Source organism: Cannabis sativa, chromosome 2 (assembly GCF_029168945.1).
Source record: "Cannabis sativa cultivar Pink pepper isolate KNU-18-1 chromosome 2, ASM2916894v1, whole genome shotgun sequence".
Taxonomy (NCBI): Eukaryota; Viridiplantae; Streptophyta; class Magnoliopsida; order Rosales; family Cannabaceae; genus Cannabis; species Cannabis sativa.
In genome coordinates this window covers 52671169-52686421 of record NC_083602.1, presented here as the reverse complement: position 1 = coordinate 52686421, position 15253 = coordinate 52671169, and the positions used below count along the sequence as shown (strand labels likewise).

The 15253-nt window shown below is 30.4% G+C and overlaps 2 protein-coding genes and 2 long non-coding RNA genes across 6 annotated transcripts; 3 read left to right on the top strand and 1 right to left on the bottom strand.

The window, feature by feature from the left end:
- Positions 1 to 14: 14 nt before the first annotated feature.
- On the bottom strand, positions 15 to 1165 carry LOC115718956 (uncharacterized). Its single transcript, XR_004012101.2, has 2 exons — positions 311 to 1165; positions 15 to 228 (listed from the first exon to the last, which is right to left on the bottom strand). It is a non-coding gene; the product is annotated as an uncharacterized LOC115718956 (long non-coding RNA).
- A 720-nt stretch (positions 1166 to 1885) lies between these two features.
- LOC133028963 (methylesterase 18-like) lies at positions 1886 to 2627 on the top strand. Its single transcript, XM_061108868.1, has 2 exons — positions 1886 to 2289; positions 2362 to 2627. Exons 1-2 carry the CDS (start codon positions 2011 to 2013, stop codon positions 2401 to 2403), a joined length of 321 nt encoding a protein of 106 aa, XP_060964851.1. The 5' UTR covers positions 1886 to 2010; the 3' UTR covers positions 2404 to 2627.
- Positions 2628 to 3175: 548 nt separating this feature from the next.
- Positions 3176 to 14183, top strand: LOC115718955 (pheophorbidase). 3 transcript variants are annotated; one of them, XM_030647787.2, is made up of 4 exons: positions 3176 to 3640; positions 3713 to 3862; positions 4677 to 4796; positions 6491 to 6985. In XM_030647787.2, the coding sequence occupies exons 1-4, from the start codon at positions 3362 to 3364 to the stop codon at positions 6770 to 6772; spliced, it is 831 nt and encodes a 276-aa protein (XP_030503647.2). In that variant the 5' UTR covers positions 3176 to 3361; the 3' UTR covers positions 6773 to 6985. The 3 variants fall into 3 exon arrangements, with proteins under 3 accessions (XP_030503647.2, XP_060964850.1, XP_030503644.2); XM_061108867.1 differs by lacking the exons at positions 3713 to 3862; positions 4677 to 4796; positions 6491 to 6985 and adding exons at positions 12908 to 13033; positions 13263 to 13382; positions 13838 to 14183 and having other exon boundaries at positions 3256 to 3640; XM_030647784.2 differs by lacking the exons at positions 3176 to 3640; positions 3713 to 3862; positions 4677 to 4796; positions 6491 to 6985 and adding exons at positions 12331 to 12731; positions 12908 to 13033; positions 13263 to 13382; positions 13838 to 14183.
- Positions 8349 to 10262, top strand: LOC115712347 (uncharacterized). The gene is made up of 3 exons (XR_009685978.1): positions 8349 to 8687; positions 9117 to 9163; positions 9971 to 10262. It is a non-coding gene; the product is annotated as an uncharacterized LOC115712347 (long non-coding RNA).
- Positions 14184 to 15253: the final 1070 nt, after the last annotated feature.

The following is a 15253-nucleotide window of genomic DNA, read 5'->3' as shown; positions in this document are numbered from 1 at the left end:
TAGATTCGAGAAGAAAAAAAATCCAAAAAATTAATAGGTTGTTTCATGTTCTTGTTCCACAAACTTAGATTTGTACATATTGAAATGGTTTTCCCTAACATATACACAACACATATTATAATATCAAAGAATGAAACAAAATATACAGATATCGATTCTCAGAGTTGCACATCTCCAAATTACTTTCCCACCAGATCTATCTCTTTCATTCGATCTTCTCTTCCATTCCTTAAACAATCCATTCAAACAGATCCAAAAGTAAATATCGAACTTTTTATTCAAAGTAGAAAAAAGCCCAAAAATTAATTACCTGTTTGCCGAGAGAACGCATCCGATTCAACAACCTCAATCTGCCCAATCCTCAATCGTTAATGGTGTATTTCTCTAATCATTTGTATAACTTTCGTTTTTGATTGTCGAAAAGCTTCTTACAAGTTAATGTGTGCAGGTATGGTGGAGTTATGATTTTGGGTTTTTAATTTTACTAATAGATAGAAAAACAAAGTTATAATTTGCAATAGAGGGATTGAGAATGAGATTGATGGTAATAGAAAAAGAAAACCAGAGGGATGATAAATTTTACAGAGGGATTGATGATGAAGAAGAAGAAGAAGAAGAGAAGAGAGAGAAGAAACTCGTGGATGAGATTGAGAAGAGAATAGGGAAAAAATAATTTTTTAATTTTATGAGATATTTTATTAATTTTATTATGTATTTTTTTTTTAATTTTAAAATGCTTAAATGAATTTTTAAATAAGAGATAGAATTTAAATAATGTGGACTAATAAAAGGGTGACACATGGACACTTACCTGGAAGAAAATAAAGAAGTACTTACGGAGTTCGAAGAGTGTGACAAAATATATTTTTACCGCCAAAAATACGACTTAAGTATTTATCTGCTATCCGACATAAAACTTAAAGGGCCCGTTTGGTACGCAGGACTGGATTGGATTAGACATGTTAATTTGTCCAATCCAGTGTTTGGGCATGTTAGAAGTCTGGATAACTAATCCAGTTAACCTCATCTGTCTGGGATTATTTATCCCATCCAGCAGGGTGGGATAAATAATCCCATGCAGGTGAGATTTTTTTTTTTATCGTTTTTTTAATTTAAATTTTATTAATATATTTTAAATTTAATAAGAATTTAAAAGAAATAATTATCGCACATTTATTTATACATTTTTTTATCAAAAACTTATTCATTAAAATTAGTAAAAATGTATAATTTTGAATTATTATACATAAGTTTTTAAAATTTAGAATATTATTAATTAAATAATAGTTACTTAAATTGATTCTAAGAAAAAAATATGACAATAAAATTATATATTATTTTTAAATTACTAAAAAATTTATATAAATATTTTAAAAAATTAATATTTATATTAAATTAGTGTTTAAGATAAACAATTAAATATTATTCAAATATTTTTATTTTACTATTTTAATTATTTATTAAATAAAAAATATGACAAAATATTTTATTATATATTTATGATATATTCTTAATTATATATGATATATTATTTTTTTTGCTACGAATTATTTATTTATATTTATTTATTATTATATATTTTAATTTTAATTTATTATTATATATTTTTATTTAATTTAAGTTTTTTTTTTCTAAAAGGAAATAAATAAAATAGTCCAGTCCATTCTTAAACCAAACACAGGATTACTTTCAGCATAATCCAATCTTGTCCAGTCCAGTCCAATCCTTTTCAGTCCAATCTAGTCCAATCCAGCGTACCAAACGGGCCCAAAGTATTTATATCCTAAATTGCTTTTTAATTTAAAACACATACAATAATTAACTAAATTACCAATATATAATTCTCTTTTTTTATGGTTTAAGTTCAGCCACTCCTTTCTCCATGTGGGTCCGCCGGTGCTCCGAAGAATATCGGTACTGACATAATAAAAGTCATTACACAATTAGAGAAAATGACATAACAAATCATTTTCTTAAGTAAAGATAAGGCGTAGACGATTAGAAGTAGAGATGGAGATAAGGAAGATAATGAGTGGTTCAAATAGTAATGATAATAATAATAATAAGGAAGAGCAGCAATTTCATTTCGTGCTAGTCCATGGAGCTGGCCATGGAGGGTGGTGTTGGTACAAGATTCGGACTCTGCTTGAGGCTGCTGGGCACAAGGTCACATGCCTTGACCTTAAGTGCTCAGGCATCGATCCCACCGATTTCAATACTGTCTTCACTTTCGCCGATTATAATCAACCTCTTACCTCTTTCATCTCCTCTCTTCCCCCAAATCACAAGGTATAACTATTATCACCATTTTTTTATTTGTTAAATATTACATTTTTATTTGTTTACAATTTTATGTTGTAGGTAATAGTGGTGGGGACTATTGCCGCTATTTTTGGAGCTTGAGGACTAATCTGCATCAACGTGACCTTTTTGTGGACTTTTGCCGCAAATTTCCCTTTTAATATGGATTGATTTATCATTGTTCTTTCATATTATCTTTTTTCATTATATTGTGTGGTAATAAAGTTTATTTTTTTGTTATTTTGTGGAGGGCCTACAATAACAGGGAATTTACTCATAACTTTAATTTTATATATAATTTTTTGATTTTGATTTTCAACAATTTATATTTGGGTGTTAGTATGTTGTTACTAGCCAAAGGGTAATACCTTTGGCTAGTTATTATTAGTAATTTTGAGTGTTGAGCTAGTGAGTTGCGTGTTAATTTCTTAATTTGTATATTTATTTTTATTTTGAAGATTGTCATTCTAATATAGCTGTATTTTTGGTTTGGTGTTGCATTATTTTTTTAGTTTCGCTAGCTCTGGAGATAATTATTAATAATAGAGAGGTATTTTTCAATGTGATGTGGTGTTATTTTTGAAGACATAGCTTGATTGTCTAAATTTTCGGGGGCAGCTTTGTCCCATGTGGCGTGGGATAAAAATTCTGCAGCACATGGTTTGACAAAGCATGCCCTTCGGTTAGACGATGAGCAATCCTGGTTCGAGGAGTTGTCTCTGCCGATTGTGGATTGTTGCTTTGTTCAATCATGTGTGATTTTGATCACCGCGTCAAAAAAAAAATAAAAATAAAAAATAATTTGCATATATTTTTTTTTTAAAAAAATGGGGGACTTAAACCATTACTGTTGAGAGAAACCCAAGTTTAGACAACCACAACACCAAAAATCTAGTAACTCATTTTAATTTAAAACATATACAATAATATAATAAACTAAAATACCAATATAGCCTCTCCTTTCTCCATGTGGGTCCGCCAATGCTCCAAAGAATATTGGTAATCATAAAAGTCATTACTCAATTAGAGATAAGGCGTAGACGATCGATTAGAAGTAGAGATGGAGATAAGGAAGATAATGAGTGGTTCAAATAGTAATGATAATAATAATAATAAGGAAGAGCAGCAATTTCATTTCGTGCTAGTCCATGGAGCTGGTCACGGAGGGTGGTGTTGGTACAAGATTCGGACTCTGCTTGAGGCTGCTGGGCACAAGGTCACATGCCTTGACCTTAAGTGCTCAGGCATCGATCCCACCGATTTCAATACTGTCTTCACTTTCGCCGATTATAATCAACCTCTTACCTCTTTCATCTCCTCTCTTCCCCCAAATCACAAGGTATAACTATTATCACCATTTTTTTATTTGTTAAATATTACATTTTTATTTGTTTACAATTTTATGTTGTAGGTAATAGTGGTGGGGCATAGCGCTGGGGGTAAGTCTGTAACGGATGTCATACACAAATTTGCTGACAAAGTCCATATCGCCATATACGTGGCTGCTTTTATGATCAATATTGGTAATTCAGCTTCAACCAATGAACATTTATCAAAGCAAGTAAGATCATTTGCTCTGTTTACTTTATATGAATTTTCTTCATTCGTGTTACATGTTGTTCCTATTATCTAGGTTCGCGTATTGATTATAGTTATGTTACATTGATCAACATAATATCACATATTTAACTTTTATAAAAATAATTTATCACAAAATATCAATATAATTAATAAAATTCTTAATATCATATATAAATTATGTATCTAATTATATATTTTAAATTATTTTTTCATTCTAATTTATATATTTTTCTATGAAAATTAATAATATTTTAATTATAAATTAATAATTTTAATAATATCTTGAATATAAACAGGTAAATTTGTGTTGATTTCAAGTAAATAATAATCGTGCGTGTCATTCGAATTCGACCCAATTTCAATCTGCATCTATATTTTTTCATGACCTTAACTCGTAATAATTTGTATTAAGGTTGTATTGTATTATCGTATCATCAATTGAATGCAACCTTAGGGTTAATTACAGATCTTCCACGGTTTCTTTTTGAGAAATGGTTCATGCATTACTTTTTTTATGGTAACATATGTATTGGTTATATGAAGTAATTTTATAACAAAACATGAGCGTATAATTTTAACTATTTAATTGAAATAAACTGACACTGCTACAGTGATGAGATCTGGGAACCGACTTATTCTAAACCTATTGCTTCAGTTCACAAAACCTTAGGTGATAATTGATATCATGTGTAAGCCTAATTATATTGAATAATGAATTGTATGGTATTATTAATTACACATTAAATGTGAAGCTATAAAATTAACTAGTTAATTCAAATGTATCACTGTGATAGCTAGGAGATGCTAATGCATATGAGTTGATATATGGACTTGGATTGGACCAGCCTCCAACCGGGATCATAGTTAAGCCTGAACTTCGCCGCCAACTTCTATACAATGAGAGCCCTGTTGAGGTAATTAATTCATTATTAATTATAACAATTTTATTACATACTTTTTTGTCAATCTCTATTTATATACATATATAAATGTATATAAATTATGATAATATTGATTGTCTTTACTTACTGCTGACTGGTATTATATATATAAATATATGTAATTGAGTATTGCTATTGAATATTAGTGGTTTCTATATAAGTGGTGTTTACGATTGGTTAGCGATATTTGCTGAAAGTTATTTTCTTAAGTTATATAATTACACTAATAGTGGAATGACACTGAGAAAAGAGCTAAGCACCAATAATATTTTTTAGCAATTCTCTTTTTAGTATATGAGTGAGTTACAGTTTTATTATTTTTACATGACGATTGATAATGGAATATTATATAAATTTTTATTGTGATATTTATATTTAAACCTACATATTTACCAAGTTTTAGATTGATGATGTGGTTTTAGTAATTAAATAAAGGAATTATTTCACAAAAATATAAAAAATAAAAATAAAAAAATTACAAAAATACGGTTTCACGGAATTTTAAACATTTTTACGATTTTTTTGATTTTATTTACAGAAAATAAGGTTTTTTTATGTTGTAATCTTGTTAATTTGTTGTTGATTTTTCGTTATCTGTATGTTATTTTAATGTTATTTTTATGTAGTTTTCTTGTTGATTTTATGTTGTTTTCGTGTTATCTTTTGGAAAACCGTAAAATGTAAAAAAAAAATATAAATATTTTATAAAAAATAGTGCCTTATGTAATTATTTTTTAAATAAATATTATTAAATTTTTTTTAAAAAAAATTGTGCATGTATTTTGTTTCACATTAATTGTGCGCATATATGAGAGTGATTTATGAAATTATATTACATTCATAGCTACCAAGTTTTAATCTTAGGATTAAATTTTAGTAATTAAATAAATAGTATATTTGTGATTGAAATTTATAAAAAAAATAAAAAATTATTGAAATCATATACACATATATAAATATACAAAAGTCGTTTATGCAAAGTCGTATCAATCAACATCCTAATTTATTAGAATTTTCACATAATTTGTTGGAGATCTTCATTAATTATGTTATACAAGTATATATATGGTGCACTCTTACCTATGAATGGGTAAAATTAAAATTTTTTGAGTTTTTATGCTTAATTTTTTTATCTAATTAAAAAATTATTTCCTTTTTATTTCATATGGGCTGAGATTGTTCCATCAGTAACAAAAAATTTAAACAAAAAAGTTTTTTAGAAAGAAAAATAAGAAGAGAAATAGTTGAGTTTGAGTTATATATTTTTGTATAAACATATTTTTGATATAGTGTAAAAAGAGATATTTTTTGATATTTTTTTAATTAAGCATATAAATTTAAATTTGTGATTTCATTATTCGTTATTCGTTATATAATACTTCTTAATGGGTATTATCCATAAATGGTTACTACACAATATAGTTAATTAATTAGGTTAGGTGATGATATATATTAAGGATATTCAAAAAGTAAAAACATATTTGATCAGCAGCAATGGCTAAGTGTTTGGTAGGTGTTAATTAATAATTAGTTAAATAAATTTTCTCTGTTACTAATTCTAATTGTTGAAGGGCATTAGTAATTGGTTAATCACTATAATTATTTGGATGGCTTTAATTTCCAAGTATGTTGTATATGATTGATATCATTCATTGATGATGATATAGGATTTCACACTGGCATCAATGTTGCTGAGGCCATCACCAGCAAGGGCTTACATGGACGTAACCCAAGAGGGGAGTTGTGATGTAAACTCAGTGCCAAGAGTGTTTATAAGGACAATGAAAGATAACCTATTCAAGCAAGAGAATCAAGAGAAAATGATAAAGCAATGGCCACCATCCAAAGTGTTTGCTATTCATGAAAGTGATCACTGCCCTTTTTTCTCAACACCGGATGTGCTTTTTGCCCTTCTCCTTGAAGTAGCCAATTCCATCAAAAACCCATAATTAATATATATGACACATTTATATTATTATTCATAACCCATCTTCTTTGAGATGGATGTTATGTGTTGGTTATTAGTTTTGGTTTGGTTAATTTTATTGCAAAATTGTTGTGTACTGTTGAAATATTTTTTTTGAAAAGCTTCAATCTATTAAACTGCCAAATCGGCAAGAATAAGAGTTTGAAGAGCAGCAGGTGCTGTCCCTTCTACAAAATTACAACCTGACCAAAAACAAGAGTTGCGGGCAATGCAATGTGCAACTCTGTTAGCAGATCGCTTAACAAAACAAATTTTAACATTGACAAGAGAAAGTAAAATAGTTTGACACTCAACAACCATTAAACCAAACACCGAAGGCATTCGAATAGAACTTTCCAACGCTTGGATCGAAAGTAGGCTATCCGATTCAATGACAACATCTTGAATACCTTTCCTCTTGACCCAACTGAGTGCTTCCTTAATCCCCATTATCTCGGCCAATTCCGGTTGAGTACCCCCAGTTACATAGCTTGCAACAGCCTCAATCAACCGTCCACCATCATCATGAAAAACAATACCTGAACCATAAGTATTTTCAGCAGCAAACACGGCCCCGTCGACATTAATCTTAATTTGCTTCCGGTTTCGACCAACTCTTGCTTCCTTCAAAAGTACCAGCAGGCACATGAAGGGGATCAAATTTCCTTGATTGAGCGTACTTCCATTGAGCAAGAATTAATCTCGCGGTACACACTACATCAGCTGCAGAACAGTTTTTTTGGTTCCAAACGACATCGTTGCGGGTCTTCCAAATAGACCAACACATCATAACTCCCTCCTCAATTTCTGGTTTTTGCCGACTGACTAGAGCAGTAAACCAGTCCACAAAGCTGACATTCTGTGTTGGTGCACTTCCCCACCCAGACCGAATCCAACAGGAGGTACTGAAGTTGCAGAACAATAACACATGCTCAATTGTCTCTACTGCATTGTTACAAAAAGGACACTCCAGCCCCACGAAAACATGTTTGGATTGTAACTGTGTTTTAGTTGGTAAGCACCCAGAGAGAGCCTTCCAAATAAGGTGAAGAACCTTAGGTGGAACTTTGATTTTCCAAAGGGTCTTCCAAGCTAAGTCCTTAGCTTCCAATCCCCACGCACCTTTAATTTCCTATAAGTACTGGTATGCACTCTTGACAGTATAGAAACCATTGGCATTCTTCTTCCAATACCATGTATACACTACAAGAAATCTGATCTTTACCTACAAATATTTTACCTACAATTAAATATTTGTATATAAAAGGTATATTTAGCTACTAGTATTTAATGGTACTAATTATTGGTTGGCATATATAAGTCAAATCTCATTAAACTTTCCGAATATATTGCTACAAATAAATTGTGTAGGTGTAGAGTTTTACAAACATATATTTTATGGAGAAAGTCTCGTTTCCCACTTTTATTTCATTTTATAATTTTATTAAAAATTAAATGATGATGTGTATGCGTATGTGTCAAAATTTATCCAAATGTCAATATGTAAACCCTACATACATGGAAAATTTTACTTAATATTATATTGATAAAATAAAGGATACAAAAAATACCTAGGGTTTTTTAACATCATCACTAACACTCAGCCGCCTCTATCTCTATGTTTCTCACATTTGCAACTTTCCCCTTCTTCGTGTCTATCAAGTAGCAGCTCCCTTCTTTCTCTTCGTTCTCTCTATTGTTGGTAAGCTTTGTTAATTTTAAACTTCTTAATTGGTTTCAGTTTGATTTTTTAGATATTCTAAACCTTGAACCCACGACTCTTTGTTCATCATCGACGAGACCTCCATTGAAAAGATCTTAAGTCTCTGCCTATATTTCGCTGCAGCAAGCCTCTCTCTTCACATTAGTTTAAGCTCAATTCGATTTCCCTCTCTTCAGTAAGGCTCTCTCTCTCTCTCTCTCTCTCTCTCTCTCTCTCTCTCTGTTTGTTTCTCTCTATTTTCCTGTGTCTTTCCCTTTATCTTGAGTCAGATCATCCTTTAAACCATCTTTCAATTTTTCTTTCGATTTCAATATATATATATAATATTTCTATTTTATTTGCTCTATGTTTCGATCAACGAACTTTAAAGTCTCTTCTATTTTATTAATTTTATCAGAATGTATTATATATTGTCTCAGAGTTTTGTATATAATTCATTGAATCTTGTAAAAACTTTATTGAATTTTTGTAATCTTTTATGTGTAACTAGTAATGCTGGAGATGCTTGAGCCTCTTTTGTCTCTAATATTTGTTATATACTATTATATATTTGATGATCTTGTGAATAATTGCTCAATGCATTTTCCTTTTGTATTCATTTTAGGCCCCAATGATTTTGGAAAAAATGAAGAACAACCTATCTACACACAGGTTAATTTTATAATACAAATTGGTATATATATAATATTCTTTTTGCGATAGGGTTTGATTAGTTACTTAGATAATTTAATTTGTATTGAAGATGAACTAATTATGGTTGATGAGGCATAAAGTATAATGTCCAAACAACGATTTGTATAGGTACCTATAACATTGAATTGAATAATGAATAAATATTCTGAAGAACTTGAGAAATTTTGGCAATCATTAACCAAGGTTGAAATGCTATTTTGTCAACTTTTCTGTCTCAAGTTAGCTAATTTCCCTAATGTTGTTATTAATTAAATTGTATATAAATAAAAATATTGGCTGTTTGACTTGCTTCCATTTTGAAATTTTGGAATTCTATGATTGTAAATCATAGCATTACAATATATATTTAAAATTCCTACTATGCTACTTGTACACTTTTCTTAACATAGTTTTGGCACATTATTGCTTGCCATCATATTGCAAGTATACAAACTAGAATTATTATCCAAATTTATATGCCATGGATACATGACTTTAATTGTAAGAAATTGTGATATCACCCTTATTGTTTTTAATTAATTGCTACAAAAATTACTACTCCAATATATTCTAGTTTTAGTTGTGGGACGATTATTTAATGAAATTGGTAATATAATTTTGATCAACTCATACTACCCAATCTTATGTTTTTTTTTCAAGAGACAACCCAATCTTTGAACAAAGCGAGAACAGTTGCTACCATATTTTACTATTAATGTCATATTTTTTGTAATTTTATTGACTTTAAGATATGTCTAAATAATTTTTCTTGTCTTATACTTTTAGCACTTGCCATATGGAACAACTCTTGAAGACATCAAGAAAATGATTTAATTAGAAGGCTCTTCGCCAAAACCATCATCAAGATTGTTCTTCAGCTTTATGTTGCAATCATGTCTTTCATCAAGCAATCAAGCATTTCAAGATAGGAGGAGACAATTTAGATATGAAAAAAAGAAAAAGAAGGGAAAGAAATTTTTTTCTTCCCAAAATGTGTTTCAGTTTTGTAAAATAGAGTTATGTTAGGATATTAATCAATATTGGTGTCAGATTTGTAATTGAAATTACATTGAAATAAATTAATGTATATTTTATAATTAAATTTGGTCTGCTTTATTTTTTTTTTTTTAAAAAAATGATATTATATAATTTTAAAAAATTTATTAAAATAATAAGATACTAGCAAACTTGTTATGTGAACCATTCAATGGGTGACACGTGGTAAAATTATTAAATCCCATATTGGTTGGCCAAATAAATTTGACACGTGGACAAGTAAAAATGTTTCATGTTTTGTCCTATGTGGCTGCCACATAAGATGACATGTGATTGTATACATCATTTGCTTAATCATCATTGTAGGGTCCACCATATAAGTTACCTACAAATAAGAATAATTGTAGGTATAGATCTTTCTCCACAATCTTTTACCTACAATTATAAATTATTTGTTTATTTGTAGGTAAAGTTGCTTACCTACAATTAGATAATTTTTACCTACAATTACAGTATGTAGGTAAAGAACCTATTTTCTTGTAGTGTATCCTCCTCAGCGTTGTTACTAAGAGGGACACTCAAGATAAGGGCCTGATCCCTGGTATCAAAGAGATCCGAGACAACCTCCAAGTCCCACTCACGGCTAGTAATTTGCATCAAGCTTTGAACCTTAAAATTATTCAAACCCGGGTGTGTAGAAGCCACATACGGATTTGAGTCATGAGATAGCCAGGGAGTATGCAAAATATCAGTCTTCAAACCATTTCCAATACAAATCCGAGATCCAGCTTTAATCAAACTTTGTGTCTCAAAAATACTTCGCCAAATAAAGCTCAGATTATTCCCCAACTTAGCATTAAGGAAAGTACTATGCGGATAGTACCTTGCCTTGTAGATTTGACCCACCAGGGATTTCTCAAAAGTAAGTAACCTCCAGGCTTGTTTCCCAAGCAAAGAAAGATTATAATCACGGATGCTCCGAAAGCCTAGCCCTCCAACACTTTTATGTTTGCATAAACGTGACCAACTAACCCAAGTTACTCCACGAGTTTTCTTTGAATTCGAGTGCCACCAATACTTGGCCATCATTTGCTCCAAATGACTACAAGTTTTTAGAGATAATAAGAAAATAGACATAACATAACTAGGAATAGCCTGAGCCACAGTCTTCAGTAACACTTCTTTTCCTGCCTTTGACAAAAATCGACCCTCCCAACTTTGGATCCTCTTCTGCATTTTGTCTTTTAAGAACCCCAGAACCGCATCTTTATTTCTCCCCATCGTACAAGGAAGCCCCAAGTACGTGCTATTTTCGTTTGCTTCCGTCATACCAAGGATACCACACAGTCTCAACCGAGTAGCTATAGGAGTGTTTGTGCTAAAAAAGATGGATGACTTCAAGAAATTAACTTTCTGCCCCGAAGCCATTTCAAAAATATTCAACAAGCTCAACACACTAGTAGCCTCTCTCTCATTTGCACGGCAGTAAATGTAACTGTCGTCCGCGAAAAACATATGCGAAATAATAGGAGCTCCATTCGCTACTTTGCAACCCTTCAATCGGCCTTGTCTTTCAAATTGTCGTGTACTGTTGAAATATTGATTGGATTGATTATTAAATATTGAGTATTGTTAAATATAGTGTGGAGGAGAAAGTAGAAGAAAGCGATGTGTACGTTAAGTTTTCATGCATTTTTTAACATCCTTTCAAGATAGTATAGTTATTTTTTGCACACTAATCTTAAACGGCTTCATCAGAAGCATAACAATTTTTTTGGCTCACTATATAGTACATAGTTTAAATATATTGTTAATTTATATATTAAGTGTGTGATTGAATTATTTATTTATTATTAGTAGTAGTATTTTATATGATTTATAGGTATAGAATGATTTTTTTGTGTACGTGTAGGATTTTGTAATATTAATAAGAAGTAAAAGGATGGTCTAAATAACTGATTTGTTGGCGGGCAGTCTCTCTATACAAAAAAAATATTAAATAGGTTTTTTAAAAATAAGTTGCATATATTTTTTTTTAAAAAAATGACGTACTTAAACCACTACTGTTGACATAAACCTAAGTTTAGACAACCACTACACCAAAAATCTAGTAACTAATAATTTTAATTTAAAACATATACAATAATAAACTAAAATACCAATATATAGCCTCTCCTTTCTCCATGTGGGTCCGCCAATGCTCCAAAGAATATTGGTAATCATAAAAGTCATTACTCAATTAGAGATAAGGCATAGGCGATTAGAAGTAGACATGGAGATAAGGAAGATAATGAGTGATTCAAATAGTTATGATAATAATAATAATAAGGAAGAGCAGCAATTTCATTTCGTGCTAGTCCATGGAGCTGGCCATGGAGGGTGGTGTTGGTACAAGATTCGGACTCTGCTTGAGGCTGCTGGGCACAAGGTCACATGCCTTGACCTTAAGTGCTCAGGCATCGATCCCACCGATTTCAATACTGTCTTCACTTTCGCCGATTATAATCAGCCTCTTACCTCTTTCATGTCCTCTCTCCCCCCAAATCACAAGGTATAACTATTATTACTTAATCAATCTCTATATCTCTTCACATAAACTAAATATTATATATATAATCTCATTATTCGTTATTAATTATAATAGTTTATTTAGCTAACTTTTTTTTTTTTTATGTTAAAATATAGATTTTTATTTATTTTACTTTTATGTACAATTTTATGTTGTAGGTGATAGTGGTGGGTCATAGCGCTGGGGGTAAATCTGTCACGGATGTCATACACAAATTTGCTGACAAAGTCCACATCGCCATATACGTGGCTGCTGTTATGGTCAATACAATTTCAACCAAGCAAGTAAGATCATTTGCTTATACATGTCGTGTATGAGAAAAAATACTGATATTCCAAACCTGAATAGGGTAGATCACTTGGCTTTCGACAAAAGGCACGATCACAGTCTCTCTCTCTCTCTTATAGTATTATTACACATTAATTAAATGTCAAGCTATAAAATTAACTCCTTAATTAAAATGTATTATAAGGTGGCTGATGATTATTTTTGGTAAAATGTACTGTGAGCTAGCTTGAAAACGCTGATTCAGTTGAGTTCATATATGGACTTGGACTGGACCAACCTCCAACTGGGTTCATGGTTAAGCCTGAATTTCGATGCCAACTTCTGTACAATGAGAGCCCCCTAGAGGTAATTAATTAATTATAGGGTCAATTTTTTTTTATACATTTTCGGGTTATACCAATAAATTGCAACTTTAGTCTAAAAGAAATATTTATAATTTTCAGTATATGAATAAATTGCAACTTCATTACTTTTATATGACCATATATAATGTAGTTAAACGGATTCTTCCACAAATTTTAGAAACTTTGGAATAATTTAAAATACTGCTGAAATTATGATTTAAACAATTTGTACACATATAAATATCTAAATAATTGCGGATACACCTAGTTGTTTTATTTTCTGTTTCGATATTTTAAATTATTTAGAATAAATTTGGTTGGTTTTTTCTAATATATAAATTCTCTGTTATACTATTGCTGTTTGTTGAAGGCTTATTAGCGATTGATTAATCACTTTAATTATTTGGGTGGTTTTAATTTTCTAAGTACGTTGATATCAATGTTGGTCATGATCAGGATTTCACACTGGCATCAATGTTGCTGAGGCCATCACCAGCAAGGCCTTTGATAAAAGTAGTGGAAGAGGGGAGTTGTGATGAAAATGCAGTAGTGGTGCCTAGAGTGTTTATAAAGACAATGAAAGACAAAATATTCAAGCAAGAGGATCAAGAGGAAATGATAAGGCAATGGCCACCCTCCAAAGTGTTTGCTATTCATGAAAGTGATCACTCACCATTTTTCTCAACCCCAGATGTGCTTTTCTCCCTTCTCCTTGAAGCAGCCACTTCCATCAAAATCCCATAATTAATTTATGAGACATGCATATTATTTAATATTTATAACCCATATGCTTTGAGTTTGAGATGGATGTTATATCTTATATCATAGCAAATATTATGCCAAATTTACATCACTTTTTTATGAATCGAATACTTATATTGGTAAACAAACCACTATTTACAAAGCAGGAAAAAAATTGAATGTATTTAATAATGAATAATTTTATTATTATACTTACAAATTTACTATATATAGTTTTCTTATATTTACAAATATAATTATTTTTAAATGATTAAAAATAATATACCATAATTTTAGTACACTTTTTATTTTTTTTTTAAAAAAATAATTTTAGTATACTTATAAATATACCATATGGTCAATTTGGGAGTTCATCTCAGCACCCGATGATGTTTGGGGGTTCAATGCAGCAACCTTCTCCGGGTCAATTTTTCGCCACAACAACCACAGACTCGTCAATTTGTGGAGATTTTATCTTCCCAGCAACCATATTACCATTCACCGCGCCAGTATCGCAAGCTCAGCACAATGCACAAACAACCCATCTAAACTTGAACACCGCCAGTTTAGATTTTTTAGATAATGTGCTTGATGAAGACAATAATAATTAGTTTAAGTTAATTTAAGTTATGTGTGGATTTATTTAAGTTTTTAATTATATGTGGATGATAATTATTTAATTTTAATGTTGGACAATTTTTAATATTCTGTGTTTAGTAATTACTTTATTGTTAATATAATTTTAATATTTATGATTAATATTTTTGTAAATTATATATTCTTATGTGTGTAATAAAATCTGATTATTATTATTTTATAAAAAAATCTGATTATTGTTTTAAATATTTAATATATATTATTATTAATGTAAAATATATATTTATAAATATAATTTATGTTATTTTTTTTTTATTTTAAATCACATTACCAGCGGGACCCGCCGCTAATAGCCCGCCAGTATTAATCATTAATACCGGGAGATGTGTCAGTCCACCGGTATTAATGAGTAATACTGACCAGGTATTACCGGCCGGACAATACAAGCGGAACCCCGCCAGTAATACCAAATACCGACGAATTTTGCTATAAATACCGGCGGACTCTTCCGCCACTGTTTCTTGGTATTGTTGT